This window comes from Lagopus leucura, unplaced genomic scaffold (genome assembly GCF_019238085.1).
Source record: "Lagopus leucura isolate 7727_CA_CO unplaced genomic scaffold, USGS_WTPT01 Super-Scaffold_100001, whole genome shotgun sequence".
In the NCBI taxonomy this organism is placed as follows: Eukaryota; Metazoa; Chordata; class Aves; order Galliformes; family Phasianidae; genus Lagopus; species Lagopus leucura.
The window spans coordinates 61943700-61959412 of NW_024962262.1; the positions used below are offsets into that span (position 1 = coordinate 61943700).

General features: G+C 39.8%; 1 protein-coding gene across 2 annotated transcripts in view; it reads left to right on the top strand.

The window, feature by feature from the left end:
- The window catches only part of PDK3 (pyruvate dehydrogenase kinase 3), a 54379-nt gene that overhangs the window by 4604 nt on the left and 34062 nt on the right, over nt 1-15713 (top strand). For both annotated transcript variants that reach the window (XM_042868495.1, XM_042868496.1), the window contains exon 2: nt 12945-13086. In XM_042868495.1, coding sequence (XP_042724429.1) covers nt 12945-13086 — 142 coding nt within the window. The remainder of the gene's footprint in view (nt 1-12944; nt 13087-15713) is intronic.

Sequence of the window (15713 nt, forward strand, 5' to 3'; positions counted from 1 at the left end):
GGAGGCTGTGATTTTGTAGGTTATAATCAAAATGTCTGTGGCAGCTGCTGCAAAAACTGGCACTGAAGCGTATCACGAGGACGGTGATGTAGCAGTCGTACCACAAACATCTACAGTGTGCTGCAGTGAGTGCTTGTGGCTGGGGCATGTCTGGAGGTAAAGAGGAACAAATATACAACAGATTCTCCTCATTTTTAAATCTAACTTTTGTTATGAGATCAATTGGTCTGTGGTACCTATCAAACTTGGCCTGTGTCGAGGAAGTTTATAGGCCTGTTCTGAAACTGATAGAAAGAGCAGGCCGGGTACTGGCACTGCTGTTGTCAATTGTGTGTGCAGTGCTAGGCCAGATTCCTGCAAGTTCTCACACTTTGTGTTGCTGCGTTGGTGGCAGGAGGGCTGTCAGCAATGAAACTGAAAGCGTGCTTAGAAACAAGGAAACTGGGAAGGCAACAAGCAGAGATACACAAACAACCAGATGTGGGGGTTGGAAGTAGAGGCTGAAAGAAGCTGAGTGGCTTTGAACTTAACTATTAATCTTCTGATAGAAGGGTGACCAGTACAGGGTTAGTCTACACAAAGAAATAATGTGTTTTTTTAAAACACAGCTTTAGTGGAGAGGTTTGTGTGTCTGAGGCTTTCACAAAGTTTAGTGCTAGAAGAGACTATTAAATAATGACCTATCATTTATTGCATTGCAGCTGAATTTTTCTCCTGTTGTCTGTGCACTGACCCTGAAACCTTATGTTTGATTTTAAGAGCATCTTCAAAAATAAATTCCCTCTTAGCCTGTATGTTAGGTTATGCTAACCACTGAATTGGATCAGAAAGAGGAGTTCTGCTCAGACATTACTACCACTGTTTTAATCAGACTGGCTTCAGCTCTCATGCAGCACGTTTGGTACAGCTCTCGTTGGGGAGCATTCTTGGATGCCTGGAATTTTTTCTCTGTGAAGATGAGATCCTCTGTGCTGGGATGGAATATTTTGTCTTGATTTTGTAGAGCCTTATGAGAATACCATAACAGAAATGTCTTTGGCTTTTCCCAGATTTTTAATAGTATGCCTCTATGTCTTAGAGCTTTAAATAGCATCCTGATGTGAGTTTTGCCTAACTGTGGAACAGAATAACTTTATTTTGGCTTTGTGTTCACATTAAAAGACTCGATCCAGTGAAAAGCTGGTGGTGCATGCTGAATTGTAAATGTTGTTTTTTTTTTTTCTTGGCCTATTTATTATTTTTTTCTGTATCCAATCCTTCATTCTGTAGATGTGAGCATGGACGGTGGCTTGCTTTATTCTGCTGTATGAAAGGGGGTTTTCTTCACATGGGCTGCAGCTCAACAAGCAGCTGGGAGCCTCTTGTGATGCAACTGTTCCTTGTAACCTGTTACTATTTACAGCTCTGGCACTCAGTGATATTCCAGCGCTTGCCATAACATTGAAGTTTTTTATGGGTCCTGGTGTGGGTTCTTGTGAAGGTCTGCAAGGGTCATTCTGGTTACATAACTTTGTTCAGCTGTTGCTACTGAACTGTGATGTGGTAGGGAGAGATTTATTTGGTGTGTGGGAGTACTGTGTAATATTCCATCCTGGTACCAAATGGGGTTGTTTACACAATTGTCTGTATTGGTCGCTCTTGGAGGCTGCTAGGGATTAAATCTGCTTGCCCAGTAGAGACTTGTTCAGAAATTTTACTTTCATTAATCTAATGCTGGTAGTTGCGTTTCTGGTAATTCAGTTCTGCAAGATTCTCAAAAAAAAAAAAAAAAAAAAAAAAAAGGAAAAAAAAAAAGGAAAAAAAAATAGTGTTGGATTGAATTTGTAATGATTTTGGTTATGCAACAAATAACTTCATTTTTGTGAGTATTTAAAACTTCATAAGTCCTGAATTCAGTATTTTAGTACAGCTGTACTGCACAGCCCTTGAGTTGCTGTGGATGGCTGAGCTGCCTTATGCAGGCAATACATTTTATTTTATTTTTGGTGACTCTGGCAAAAGAAATTCTGCATCCAGTAGGTTATACCACTAGCTGCTCTGCTGCCTGCAGGCACAGCTTAGTTGTCTACAGGTGAGCATGCTCCAATAGGTGGGATTCACTGTGGTTTTTTCCCCTGCTCCTCAAGTGGCTGAAGCTTCCTTAATCTGTGTTGTCTTTGAGCTGAACTTAAGTGCTCTGCGGTTCTCTGCCTGCAGGTGCTCAGAAGGAGCATATGATGTTACACTGGATGCTCACATGTGCATGTGCTCACACTTTTTTTTTTTTTTTTTGCTGAAATTGATGTGGAGCTGAAGCAGCCTGAAGTGTTTAAAAATGAAGTTCTTGATAACTGAGGAATATTGGAGGATTTCTTTTCTTCCCGTTCCTATAGCTTAACTTCCACAAGTAAGGACATGAGTAGACACAGTCTTTGCTAAGATATAAGAAATATAAGATGATTTTTGAAAAAAATAAACTGGCAAAAGATAAGGATAGTATAACAGTGCTAAGAACTGAAGTACTATTCTTCAACTGAAACAAGAATGTGTAGCGTGTATCTTGGGTTGCGGTGCCAGTCACAGCAAAGGTTACTGCTGAAAGGCAGGGGATGAAGAGGCAGAGGAAAGAATCCAAAGATAACTTACAGTGTAGCATTTACTTCATTAAAATACATAATGGTAGAGACTGAGTTCATCTTTGATCTAGTCTTCAGGAAAAGAGAAATAAAGGAAATCTTTACTCCCCTTCGTTCCTTATACACAATTTGGATACGCTGAAGTATGTTTGGGTCCTCTTGGCTTAGTAAGCAGCAGGGCTGTTACTTGTGGGGTTCATGGCAATAATCATCAGTGATAGTCCCAGGGTTGTGGAAATGATCAGGAACAGTGCTTGTGTTTGAGAGAGGATGAAGAAGAGGACAGTAGATAAGCCAAAAATTAGATGAGTCATAGCGAATTAAATAGCTGAAAAAAAGTAATGATGAAGTAATGCTCAGATAAGATATCAAGATACAAAGCAGTCAAAAAATTGTGTTAAGGCAATAAAAATAGAGAGTGTGGAGTAACCTCAGCATGAGATTGCTGTATAGTTGACATGCAGTGTTTTGGTGGCTTGACTGTCCAGGAGCTAAGACCCCGCACAGCCACTCACTACCTTCCTTCATGGGGCAGGAGAAGAGAATAGGAAGAGCCAAAGTGAGAAAACTCGTGAATTAAGGCCAGTTGTGTAAGTGAAGGAAAGAGGAAGACACAAGTGAGGCAAAGGCAACCACTTACTAACTCCTGCTAGTGGACTGATGCTTAATCTCAGAGTAGCATCTGTCTTGGAAGATGAGTCCACCAGTTATTTCTTTATTGCTGAGCCTGAAGTTGTGCTGTGTGGGTCACCCCTGTGGACAGGGGAGGTCAGATTCTGGATGTCCTCCATCCCAGCATTGTGCCAAGTAAAGGAAAGGAGAAAACCTTGAAGCTGAGCAAGTGCTGTTGAGCAGTAACAGAAATGCTTCAGAAAGTGTCATCAACACTTGAAATCCGAAGCACAGTATCACATGGGCTGCTATGAAGAAGGCTGTGCCAATCTGACTGGTATGAATCTTTATTAGAAAATATTCCACCCTTAACACTTCACCAGTACTCTTCTATGGATAGTTGGTATTTCTGTGGCCCAAAACCATGTAATTGATAATAGAATTTGGCTTAGAATTCAAGAGTAGTTTCATCTCATTCCATACCTGCAGCATTAAAGCAGCTTTTATTGGTGCCAGTTATCCTAAATACACTCGTATGGGGTGGTTGTTTTTTTTTTTTTAAGCTGCCTTTTGTAAGTTGTAAAAGTAGTTTAAAGGCTGTTTGCCCTTTAAAAAATGTTTATGGTTCAGTGCATGTTTATCATCTAAGTGTCTAGTTGGTGTAGTAGGCTGAAAGGGAGGGTTATTTTCTTAGACGTTGAGCTGTGGCTCTGAAACTTAGGATTTTTCTCGTTTTCCTGCTGTTCTTTGTTACTGTTAGAGACTTACATTGATCCTTCTTTTCTCTGAACTTTTCTATGTAAGTGTGACATTCTCTTATGTGTTGCTTTGACCTGTTTAAATTAGTCTTTTCCCTACAAAGAGGTACTTTTATTATTGTATGTGTGTATATATAACAACTAGCACACTGGTTTGTACTTAATACAAAACAAATAACAGTTTTATAAATACTTTCACTGATTCCTTCATGCATAAGTCATCTGCTTGTTGCAGCTTTCATTGATTCTTCTTTTTTTTAATCAAAATCAGATTTAAGAATACAAATAGGGAAAGAGGCAAGGTTAAAAATCAAATGACTGAACTGCTACTTTTATCCTTTCTGTGCTTAGAAATATATATATGCTGGATAAATGCATTCAAGCCTGGTAACTGGTGGCAGCATGGATTAATCCTCTAATCTTTTTGTAGCCTGGTTTGCTTAGCATTGAAAGCGTTTTGTAACAAGATGGATAACAGTCTAGTAAACCTTGCTGAGAATGAAGGGGATCTGGGCCCTGTGTTGTCAGCAGTATTTTTATGTTATTGATACTGTGTGTCTTTGCTCATAGGCTTTCATTTTATTTAGGCTGGATAATTGGAATAATTTTCCTGTTAGCATTTTGACAGGGACTAAAAGATAATGCAGGGATTTGTATTTTTGTGAAACAGTTATTGAGAGTTTTGGACCTTTTCCCTTGAGGTTAGTGAGGAATTTGTCAAAACTGAGAATCTGGGAAGCTGCTTTGGGATACTTACCTACAGGCTACAGTGTGAATTGAATCGTTTATGAAAGGCGGCGATAAGCTCAAAGAAACAAAATTCACTCCTTTCTGTAGTCAGTTTATTAATAATTGAATCTAATAGAAGAGCAACAAACAAAAGAAAGTTTCTTCGCTTGGTGTTTTAAGCCTCATCTATGTTGAAAGCGGTTTTTTAGTCACTGAGTTTGAAATTCTGTGTCTCACTTAAGTGCTGCATTTCTTTTGTCCAGCTTCCGTTTGGAAGCCGTGGTGTCTCTTCCCAGCATAGGTAAGCACTGATGTGCCACACCTCCTTCCTGCTCTGTGCTGGGACTACTCTGCCTTTTCCTCTTTTGGAGGAGGAGGGCTGATGTCTGAGGAGCTGCTTTCTCCAGGAGGCTCACTGGGCTTGGTGAAGGGAGCCTTTGGGTTATGTGGGCAGCTCGAAGACCCGGAACCAGATAGGAGCTGTGGTTTCTCCAAAGAACGCTCTGCCTCGTGTTTTGTGAGAGAAAGAGAGAGGTGAATTGTTTAACTCTCACTTCCAGCTACTCCCCAGTTGCCCCAAGGACAGACAGCCCTAGGCACATGTGAATTCTTCTAAAAACAAAACAAAAACCAAACCGTGGTAATTGTTTGAGCACCTTTGCTGTATCAAGTAAGTAAATAATTAAGTAAGTAAATAATTAAACTGTATTTATTGCTTGACTACCGTGTTTTCTCTTAGTGTGTACTTTAGAATACTTATTCCATTAATGCTATTTTTAGATCAGAGAAGCTTATCTTAGAATATTGATTTATCTGTGTTACTTTGTGATGTTTCATTTAATAACAGGTAGTGGTTTGCAGCTGTTACAAATGGTTGGCTGAAGATCAGTTCCTCTTGGGAGACAGATGCATACCTTCCCTTGGATCATTCCTGCGTAGGGAAGTCTGTGACTTGAGTGACAGTGAAGGGACTGCAGTTTGACTAAGGCTTTGATTGGTCAGTGATGTGTTGTTCATCTGTTTATTCATTCCATTTATCTGTCCCGGTTCAAATCTAAGCATCTTTCCAACAAATTCCAGGCCGTATGGAGGACCATTTATTTTAAAATAGACTTCTTGGAGTTAGCAAGCTATGTGTCCTAGCCTGTGGTTAGTGTAATAATGGTTATGGTGGTTTCTTCCACGTTCACATGTGCTGTTGACATCTCTGACCGTTTGACGCTCTGTCCTTAGCTTGTGATAAAGTGGCAGTCTGAACTGCCTTAAGCCAGTAGTTACTTAACAAAATTGTTCAGCCTTTAAAAAAATGAATTTATTGTTACAGATGGATAAGATGTAAAAGTACAGTCCTGTCCTTAACTTGTCATGTTTGGTGGGATTTTTTTATTAAACTTCAGTCATTCTCCAATTCATTATTAAGACACTATGAATTTCTTAATATTGAGATCATATATGCCAAGAGGAAACAAGTCCTTAAAACACAGTACTTGAATGTAAAATTGTAGATGTTGGTGGAAGCAGCCCTGGAGAGCAGTGATAGAATTTGGGCTGAAGCCCTCTAAAAAGCAGAGGCTGAACACCTAAGGCTCGTGGGAGCTGTGTCATCAAATATGGCCTTCTGCTGGCTATCCCTGTTGGAACATCTATCTGGGTTGTGGCTGCTGTTCTCCAACATGACATGGTAGGTAGGAAAAGGGAATCCAGTTTAAGCATAGAGTATTCTTAGAGGCAGCCTCTGGTAGTGAGTGAGTGTTGGCGAGAGTCAGCATTTCTGATTATGGTGTGTGTGTTATTTTTCCTCTTGCTTCATCGTCCTTATTAGGTTTTACAGAGCCCTGTCTTAAGCAGAGCAAACAAATGCTGTGTGCTTTGTGTGGGATTGATGGTTTTAGTGGTTAGTGAGATGAGCGCTAGAGAGTATATTGAAAGTGTGTCTATTCCTTTTGGGAGCATAAATGCTTTTGGAGGACTGAAGGGTGGTGGTTTGCAGCGTTGGCTTTTTTTTTTCCCCTGCTGGTAGCCACAGTTATTGTTGCTATGTAAGCATAGATTGCTTACCTTTAGTATGCAGTTCACACTCCTGAAATGGTGTATAAGCAGTGGAAACTGTACATCCTTCTTTAGTTCTGCTTTCCAGGTTTCAGCAGCAAGTGGTTAATTCTGGCCTTTGCTCAGTCTGCTCTGATGCTTTGATCTCCTTGTATCATCTTCTAAAGCTTTCTCTTTCCATCTGTTTTGCTTTCTTTTTTGGATTGCGTGTACAGGAGCTAAAAAAATACTTTGGAAGTTCAAGAAAACAGGGTAGACATGGTCAATCATTCTTACCTTCCTGTGTCTCATTTTACCATTAAAAAAAAAAAAAAAAAAAAAAAAAAGCAATAGTAGTTTCATGAGGATAGGGGTGAAAGGATTCTGACCTCGTTCTTGTGGATTTTGAATGGAGTCTGTCTTCACTGGTATACAGTGGGTGCAGCTTTCCTGCTGTAGAGTTTTACAGTAATGTGATGGCTGATGTTTCAGCTCAGTGTTGGATACATAGCTAGCAGAGAGAACTAGACTCTGAGGTGCAGTGCAGAGGCTAAGAAGAACAGTTAACTCATCCTTTCCCTGTCTCTGCTATCATGTATTGCTGATACTCAAAAACTACTGCTGCTTCTATGATAAAAGCCCAGCAGTCCAATACCTAGCAGTAGGGTTGTGGCAGCTGTTGTTAGATTTCTGAAGCAAGTAACTTTGGTCATCACCCATTCTCCAGTAGGCTGCTCTCAAATGGGTGTTTCCTGAATGTGGGAATCTGGCAGATGATCTGTTAGCGTTTGGTAATGTTTTGGGGAACCTGAGTTTGACCTCTTGTGAAATGGAATTGAAGTTTGTACATGCCCTCTTCTGCAGCTTTCCATTTGTGACAGATCCTTTTGTGATCTGAATCTTATTCAGCACAGTGCTGTTTTGTCAATCTGTACAATTTGCAGCAATTTAGTTTGCATCAGTTGCGTGGATAGTCTCTATGCTGTTAGTGCCTCCTGTTGCAGGATCCAGAATTGAAGGGTTTTTTCTCTAGATCCAGCTTTGCAATGGTTTTCTCATTCCATTGGTACAATGGAAGGTCCTGAAAAGCTGCTGATACTTGGCACTGTGGGTGAAAATATGAGAGGGGAAGAGAAGAGTGAATGTTTGAAGCGGAGTTAAATCCCAGTGTGGCAAAAATAAAAAGATGAGAGAAAACTGGAAGTAATGCTACTTCCTGACTTTTCTTTGAAGGTGTGCTGGTTATAACATTGATGTGCACCCTATGAAGCTTTCCTCTTTTAATCTTTGTCCGTCTATTGCTACTGTATTTGAAGACCTGATGCGTCCAAGATTATGCTGTTACGGCCTGTGTTACCTTCATGCTTCCAGAGCATGTTTTCTTTATGCGTTATCTTATATTTTTTTCCTTCTTATGCTTATTTCAGTAAGTGGTGTGATTTATTTTGTTAGAAATATTTGACACCTTTTCACATATGAGACAATTGGTTTCAGTGTTAGATGTCACCTTTTGAGTGAACTTCTCTTGAAGTCTGTCTTACTATTTTATTTAAGTCATGCTTATATTATCCGTCTATATTGTCAACTCAAACTTGATGAAGGATTATTGAATCAGTTCTTCAGCTGTGTCATACTTCACTGCAAAGTGAAATCCACCATCATCTGGGCTGTCTCTCCTATTCTTTGTAGTGATTGCACAAACAACTTTTTATTGCACTTTTCTTGTTGCTAGCGTTTGAAATCCAGCTTATAATTATATGACCACTAAACAGAGGTACATCAGAAAGAGCCGTCATTACTGGGTCTTTATTTAAAGGAAGTTAATGTGCATTTGTATTGAAACACTGGTAAGGGTGAAATGTTAACCTCGCCTTTATTCAAATTACTCAAACGCAGCATGAATGTAAAAAATCCATAATAATTCAGGTGTAATATTTTAATGAAAGCACATCCAATATTCAGAGAATGCTGAGTCTAAAGCTTTGAGCAAGTGTTTGGTAAGCTGTTTATAGTTGGAATATGTTCATTTTACTCAGACAAAAGTAGTTCAAAACACTAATAAAGGAGACAGACAGAAAGAACCTTAATTAATCACTAGCACTTGAATGACAGCATCTCTTTCACAGTGCATTTTTATTTCCTATAGTTCCATGTTTCAGTGCTTCATAGACAAAAATCCACGTCTCCATGATGTTAATTTCATATAATTTAACAAGATTACATTGCAAATACAGCTTTATGCACTGCTTTGAAAAAATAAAAGTGGTGTGCCCTCTATTAGTAATTAATAACAATAGCTGTGTTCATAGCATATTATAATGCCATGCTAGCACTATACCTCCCTATCATTACATTTTTGTCTTGAAATCTGCCGCTGCTGTTGCTCTTTGATGCAATTAGGAAACTCTGACACAGCACCCCTTGTTCTTAGAAAAAAAGCTAATTACAGTCCTTGATGCCTGGTGCAGTGCAATCTATATTGGGGCATAGAACTGCTGTAATCTTTCTTACACTTAATTTACACCAAGGTAAGCAGGTCTTTATTGTGCATCTTTGTATTATGGAGTAACTTGTTGAGAACTGCTGGATAAATCATAGTGAAATTATTTACAAGTTGCACTTTCTCCTTAACTCTGAGTGTGGCTTCAAATTCTGTTGAACTGAAATTGATGGTCTGAAACTGGATATGGCATCTGGTGTTCAACATGAAAGTTTGTTTCTGGCAATGTGTAATGACCCAGCTGGAGTGATTAAATATATGTATATAGAAAGAAAGCTGTGTGCTGTGAAACAAGGTGGAACAGATAAAGCAAACATCAAGCCAGTCTTTGAAAGACTAAGAAGTCTCATTGTGATTTAAACCTCTGAAGTGGCATTGCAACTTAGCAGAGTACTGTTTTGTGGAAGAAATCTTTAGAACTTATGTATGATAAATCACATTTTAAAAAAACAAAACAAACAACAACAACAACAAAAACTTAGGCTTGAATCATATTTTTTGGTCTCATTTTGATCTATATGGTAAGTGCAGGAGTTGCCATAAGGAGCAGCAGCCGAGGAGCAGCTGCTGGGACGTGGTATGATGTTTTGACAGCTGAAGAATGCTTTATTATTGCTGATCCAGTGCGTAGCCATTTTCTGTCCCCAAGCACATGCTGCTTGGCAGGCAGGTAACCAACTGGCCTTCGGCTAGAAGCTGAAGTGGTTCTGTGGAGGCTCTCAGATAAACCACATACAGCTATGCAGATGGCATTCTGACAACACACCACAAAACAGAAAGATGGACTGGGGCTAATGGTGAAATGGCTTCAGGTTAGTCTTGAAATAACACTTCTTTTCCAGAAGTGACTGTGCAAAGGGACCCCAAAATGCCCTGTAGCTAAATCGAAGCAGGGCAACTCTTTAAAGAGACTGATGAGAACTGCTGTGGTGAGACACATTAAGTAGAAATGTGCCCTTGCTCGTGGGAGAACAGGACGTGGGTCTTTTCTGCCAGTCCTGCTTTCCAGTCCAGCAGCTTTGCAGCCTTCCTTGCACAAACTCAGGGGCTGTGTCCTTGAAGGGACTCTGTGTCCTTGCATAGGCTGCCACGGGCTATGGGTGCTTGTCCACTTTTTCCTTGTTGTCTGTCTGGGCTATCTTTTATTCCTTTTCCCTTTCTTGCCTAGAAAACTAGCACACTTGCTCTCAGATGCTGTTGGAAAGAAGCAGTTGTAATCTTGATTCCAGTTTTTTTTTTTCTTAATGCAGGAAGTGTGAGTGTGAGCAAAGCAGAGAGTGTTCTTTCTTGCTGTCCAGGCACTCTTCTTGGAGACGCAGCCCGTCAGATGAGTAGTGAGCAAGCAAGGGTTGTGTTCTCTATGGGTGGCAGGTGTCAGACTGCACTGAAGACTTGAACTCTGAAATTGTTACTGTTCTTCACAGCAACAATGTAACAGTGTATTTATTTTGTCTAATTTTTACAGCATGAGCTTCTTTGTAATTGGAGAGGTGAAAAGGCAAATATGTAAAACGGGTGCACAAATGTTTGTTGGGGGAACAGTAAAGGTACTGCTGATGCCAATAGAATGTAATGATGATCCACTGATTGATGATGCTTAGATGATTAAAAAAAAAAAAAAAAGAGGGAAACCCGAATCCTTCCTGCGAGTTCCTCCGTGCTTGTGTTACAGTTTGATTAGGAACTAACCCATTGAGGCACATTACCTATGCAGAGTGATGTACATCTACTGTTCAGCTGATTATAATGGGACTGTTAAAAAGTAGCGCATTGATTGTGCCAGTTACATTGTAGTCAAGTCTTTCAAATTGCAAATCTCTGTGATTATGTGCCTAGCAGGGCTTTTAAGTCTTCCTGGTTTGCTTGAACGTAATTTGTAGCTCCAGTGTTATGCCTTTGCTCATCGGTTTTGCAGGTGGTTGTACTGGCGATAATCACAAGATTTGGCTTTCTAGATGAAAGCAGAATGGTGACTACTCATTATAAGTAAAACTGGAGTGAGATTTGTTTGTTAATTTCATTGGACTCCTTGAAAATTAATTTCGATGAAGAATTCCCTCTTCTAGGAAAGGTTGCAAAGTACGGTAAGCATGTCCAGTCAGGTCTGATCTCCCGTCTGAACTAATTAGGCAAGAATCTTAACATCTCACGCTTTCATTTAGTTGTTTTTGTATGTATCGCCTGTGACTGGGTTAGCTTAAGAATATTGTCGGGCTAGGAGTGATTTATCATTTTTCCAAGCTGGTCAGCAGCAAAGGTTATTATTTCTCTGTGTCTTTTGTTTGCTTTCTGAAGAGTTGTGGGTTGTTGTTGTTTGTTTGCTTGTTTTCACTTCTTAAAATATCGTACTGGGTAGAAGTATATTAAAAATGGAAGTCAGAGATACTCAGCTGCAGCTTTCCAAAACTGGAATGTGATTCTGAGGGCTGTGCTTTCCTTCCAACTGGATAATGAGTTCCTTGTAGCCCAACCCTAGAAGGGACCACCACCTTTGCTGCTTTTCCCAGGGTAAACCCAAGGGTCTCAGTCGCTCCTCACCCATCTTGCCCTCTGGACCCTTCACCATCTGTGTAGTCCTACTTCAGATGCTCTCTGTTAGTTTCATGTCCTCCTTACATTGTAGCACCCAACGCCGCACCCAGTGCTGGAGGTGAGCCTGCAGCAGTGCAGATCAGGACAGCCCCTTCTCTCGCCTGCTGGCACTGCTGGGCCTGGTGCTCCCCAGGGCTCAGTTGGCCCCTTTGGCTGTCAGAGCACACTGCTAGCTCAGATTCAGCTTTCACCTAATGCTCCTGCAGAACTCAGAACTGTGGAAAGGAATTCTTTATATTTAACAAGTAAATTACAAAAAAGGCAAATGATTTTGGTTTTTAAAAATAACACCAACAAAAAGTTAGTACTGTAACTTTCTTATGAAAAGGGTTACAAAGGTCTGTGTTATGTTGGAGTTTTCAGCAGTAGTATATGAGGCCCAAGGAACACTTTATAGAATAGAAAATGACTATCTGTAGAGGGTTTTTTGTTTGCTTTGTTGTTTGTTGTTTTTACTGGGATGCTTACAACTGCTCAACTTTTGCCTTGCTGGCATTTTCTATGTCTCTAAAATCAAGAGCTGACACAGAGACAACATCAGCAAATAGAGGGAAGAGTTATGTCTTGATGCCCTTCATCAGCACTGCCATTCCTTGCAAAGCCATTTCTTTCCTTGGACATTTGAAAGAATAAGGAGAAACTCCAATCTGAAACTTTTAATGTGAGAGTGTTAGGAGACATCTGGTACTGCAGCTGTGAACTCGAGAGGTCATTGTAATCAAAGGGACTGAGCATCTTTTGAAGATTAACAGACAGTTTCTAATTTTCTCTGTAAAGTACCTTTGCCTTGGTGTGTTCGTGAGGTGCTGGCTGGGTTGAAGCCTGTATAAATGAATGAAGAGACTAGATGAAGGCAGTCGGAAACTCAAACTGTAAGAAAAGGAATTAATGTCATTGACAGAAGGGGGTGAGCTTAGGAAGTCAGAAGTACTATCCTTTGTACTGAAGGAAAAAGCATCCAAGAATGTGTGTTGGGACTGAGAGGGAAGCCGAGTACTGATAAAAGTTACTTTTTTCCCTCCAGTGACTTTTCCTATCTTTTGACACTAGCGAGTCTAAAAATTGATCTGCTGCAATGGAAATGTGTATTTTTTTCCTCCCCTATAACAGGTCGTGACAATGCATGTGAGAAGACTTCCTACATGTTTCTGCGGAAAGAACTTCCCGTGCGGCTAGCTAACACCATGAGGGAAGTCAATTTGTTGCCTGATAACTTACTTAACAGGCCTTCAGTTGGGCTAGTGCAGAGTTGGTAAGTTTTTCTTTGTTTTTTAAAGTGAACTGAGAAATGAGTGTAAAACTAATGCTATATATGATGCTTTACATTCGGCCTTACAGGCTGGCCCGTTTTTGGTTTGGAATTCTTTATAATGTGATTTCTGGTCAAATGAAGATTCATTTTCTTCTGTCTCATGTTAATAACTACTATGGATCTTAGGTAAGAATTTGTAAGTTAGTATTTTTAAGGAGAAAATTTGTAATGTCTCCCAGGTGACTGGAATTGGTCAGCAACTGGAAGAGTTATCATCTTAAATATTCCTTACTGTATTACACCCATGACTTCAAGCAGCTTGTCCTTTCCCATTACTTTTCCTCTGTCAAAGATACAGAAGGCAAGTTTAACCTTAGCCTTTTTTTCTCACTGCTAAATCCTTAACAACAAAGCCTACTAATCGGAGGAAATCATGGAACAGGACAAAATTCTGTTGCTCGTTAAGTAACACTTTCCTTCTTAATAAATAGTGTATGATATAAATGTTGCTGTCTTTTCCACAGTAATTTGTTGCTAGCCTATTTATGAATTTCAGAGACAACTGCCTTGTAGTAAGCTCTAATTTTTTTTGTTCAAAAGATGATAATTGCCTCTTTCCCTCCAAATGTTTGATCCGAAGAATTTATAGAAAAATATGTTTGTGGTATATGTCCAACTTCCCTTTGTGAATAACAGCTAAGGGCTAGGTGCATGACTTACAACTGATGTTGCTGGCTTTTGTGAGTTTTGATCGTAGCCCTTGAGCCAAGAAAATGTTGGCTGCATATCGTCTCATATTTTATCAGACTTAAAGTATAAATTAGGTTATGTATTATTGCATAACCTGGTTTAAATATGTTTGTGTAGAGAGACAGCATTAGCTGTCCTGATGACTGCTTCAAACGTAGTGACAAAGTGCTTCAAGTAAATGTAAATGCAGTACAACCACACAATAGTAATCACTTTGTGATTAAGTGGCATCTTGCAGGGACTGAAGGCTTGTGTCTGTCTGATGTTACCAGAAGCTGTTACACCAAGTATCCTGGCCTTTTCAAGCTTTTCTGATCTAGATGACTTGTGAAGCTGTCTTTAGTGAAATATAGGTGAATGGAGAAGTTGAAGCAAGTTTTCTGTAGTAACTGTAGAGTGTGATACTTGACTCAGACTGTAGTCAAAATATATGTTCTGCACCATAGGCTTCCACCCTGCTAACACAGAGCCAAGCAGAGTTTGCATCATTTCTGGCAAAGGAACTGAATAGGTGTTTAGAGGTGCTTTGGTTACAGGTTTGAGGTGAGTTTAATTGCTGTGATAGATACTGCCAACTTATATCTGGAATGAGCCTGAATATGACTGTAACATGCTTGTCCAAATCATGTATCTTATCTGACAATGTGATGTACTATCACAGCTGTAGATTGGTTTTCTGTTAAGTCAGCCGAAGTATCAGACAACTGATAGCGTCTTCAATATGCAGAAGAGGTTCATGCAGATGTCCTACCTAGTGGTCCTCTGACTTTGGTCTTCAGTTAACTGATAGTTTTTTCATCTGTTTATTTGCCAGTTTTCAGTAATCTGTCTTGTCATCAGCGTAATTATGTCTTGTTTGCACTACCACCTTACACTAGAACCCATGTTTCTACGTAGTTTTTAGAAGACTCCAAATTAGTTGGAGCCTTACACTGCAAGTTCCCAGTATATTCATTAATATCAGTCAGCCAAAAACTTCAGAAGGTCTTAGTCCTTATGGTAGATTTTATTAAACTTTTAAACTAGAGTAAGATGTCTATATAGATGGAACTTTGCTTGCTTATTCCACCAAACCTAACTTCACCTACTGTGCAGTGGATCCTTTCCCATGAGTCCTGCATCCAGGTAGTCAGTTACATTCAAGATTGCATGAATTTCACAGTCTCTTAGGCCTCTTGTGAAGCAGTTTCATCCTGACTTTTCTGAGAATATGCTCTCTGCTGCAGGCAAACTCTGTTCTCCAGCCTTCTAATCTATCTCAGGATCCTTTCCTTACTGTAGCATGCTGCCTGACTGCACTGCGTAACAGGGATTTAACTAATGATTGCTCAGGAGAAGTGTAGTTCTCTCTCCTTTCTGGGGTTCCTTAGCTTGATATATATAGTAATGACAATAAGCAGGACAGCTGTCCTTCCTTTGTACTCATCTACATCTACTCTTTTCTGAAGAAAAATGGCTTTACCTACATAGAGAACTATGAACACGAAGCAGAGTTTTGCATTTACATCTACACAAAACTAAAACTTTAACTCTGTCCCCATTACAGTTTATGACTTAACATGAGTGTGTTTTGCCTGAAGGTTGCAAGGGAAGAAAGGGAAACAATTAATAATGCACTTACTGTCCTTTGGCTTCAAAATGGAGTGGTTCCAAATAAGAGATCAGCAAGCAGCATGCTAGAGATTTGCAGCTTATGGACAATTTTCCATTGGACAATTGACTTTTTATAGTCAATTTTGGTCTTTGGGAGCTCAAAGTCAGCTTTGGGAGGGATGTTCTGTCTAAAAGTGCTCTGCAGGTAGAGAAGATGAATGTGTGACAGAATTGCTTAGAAGGATATCATCACTACAGTGATGTGGAAAAATAGTTGCAATAAA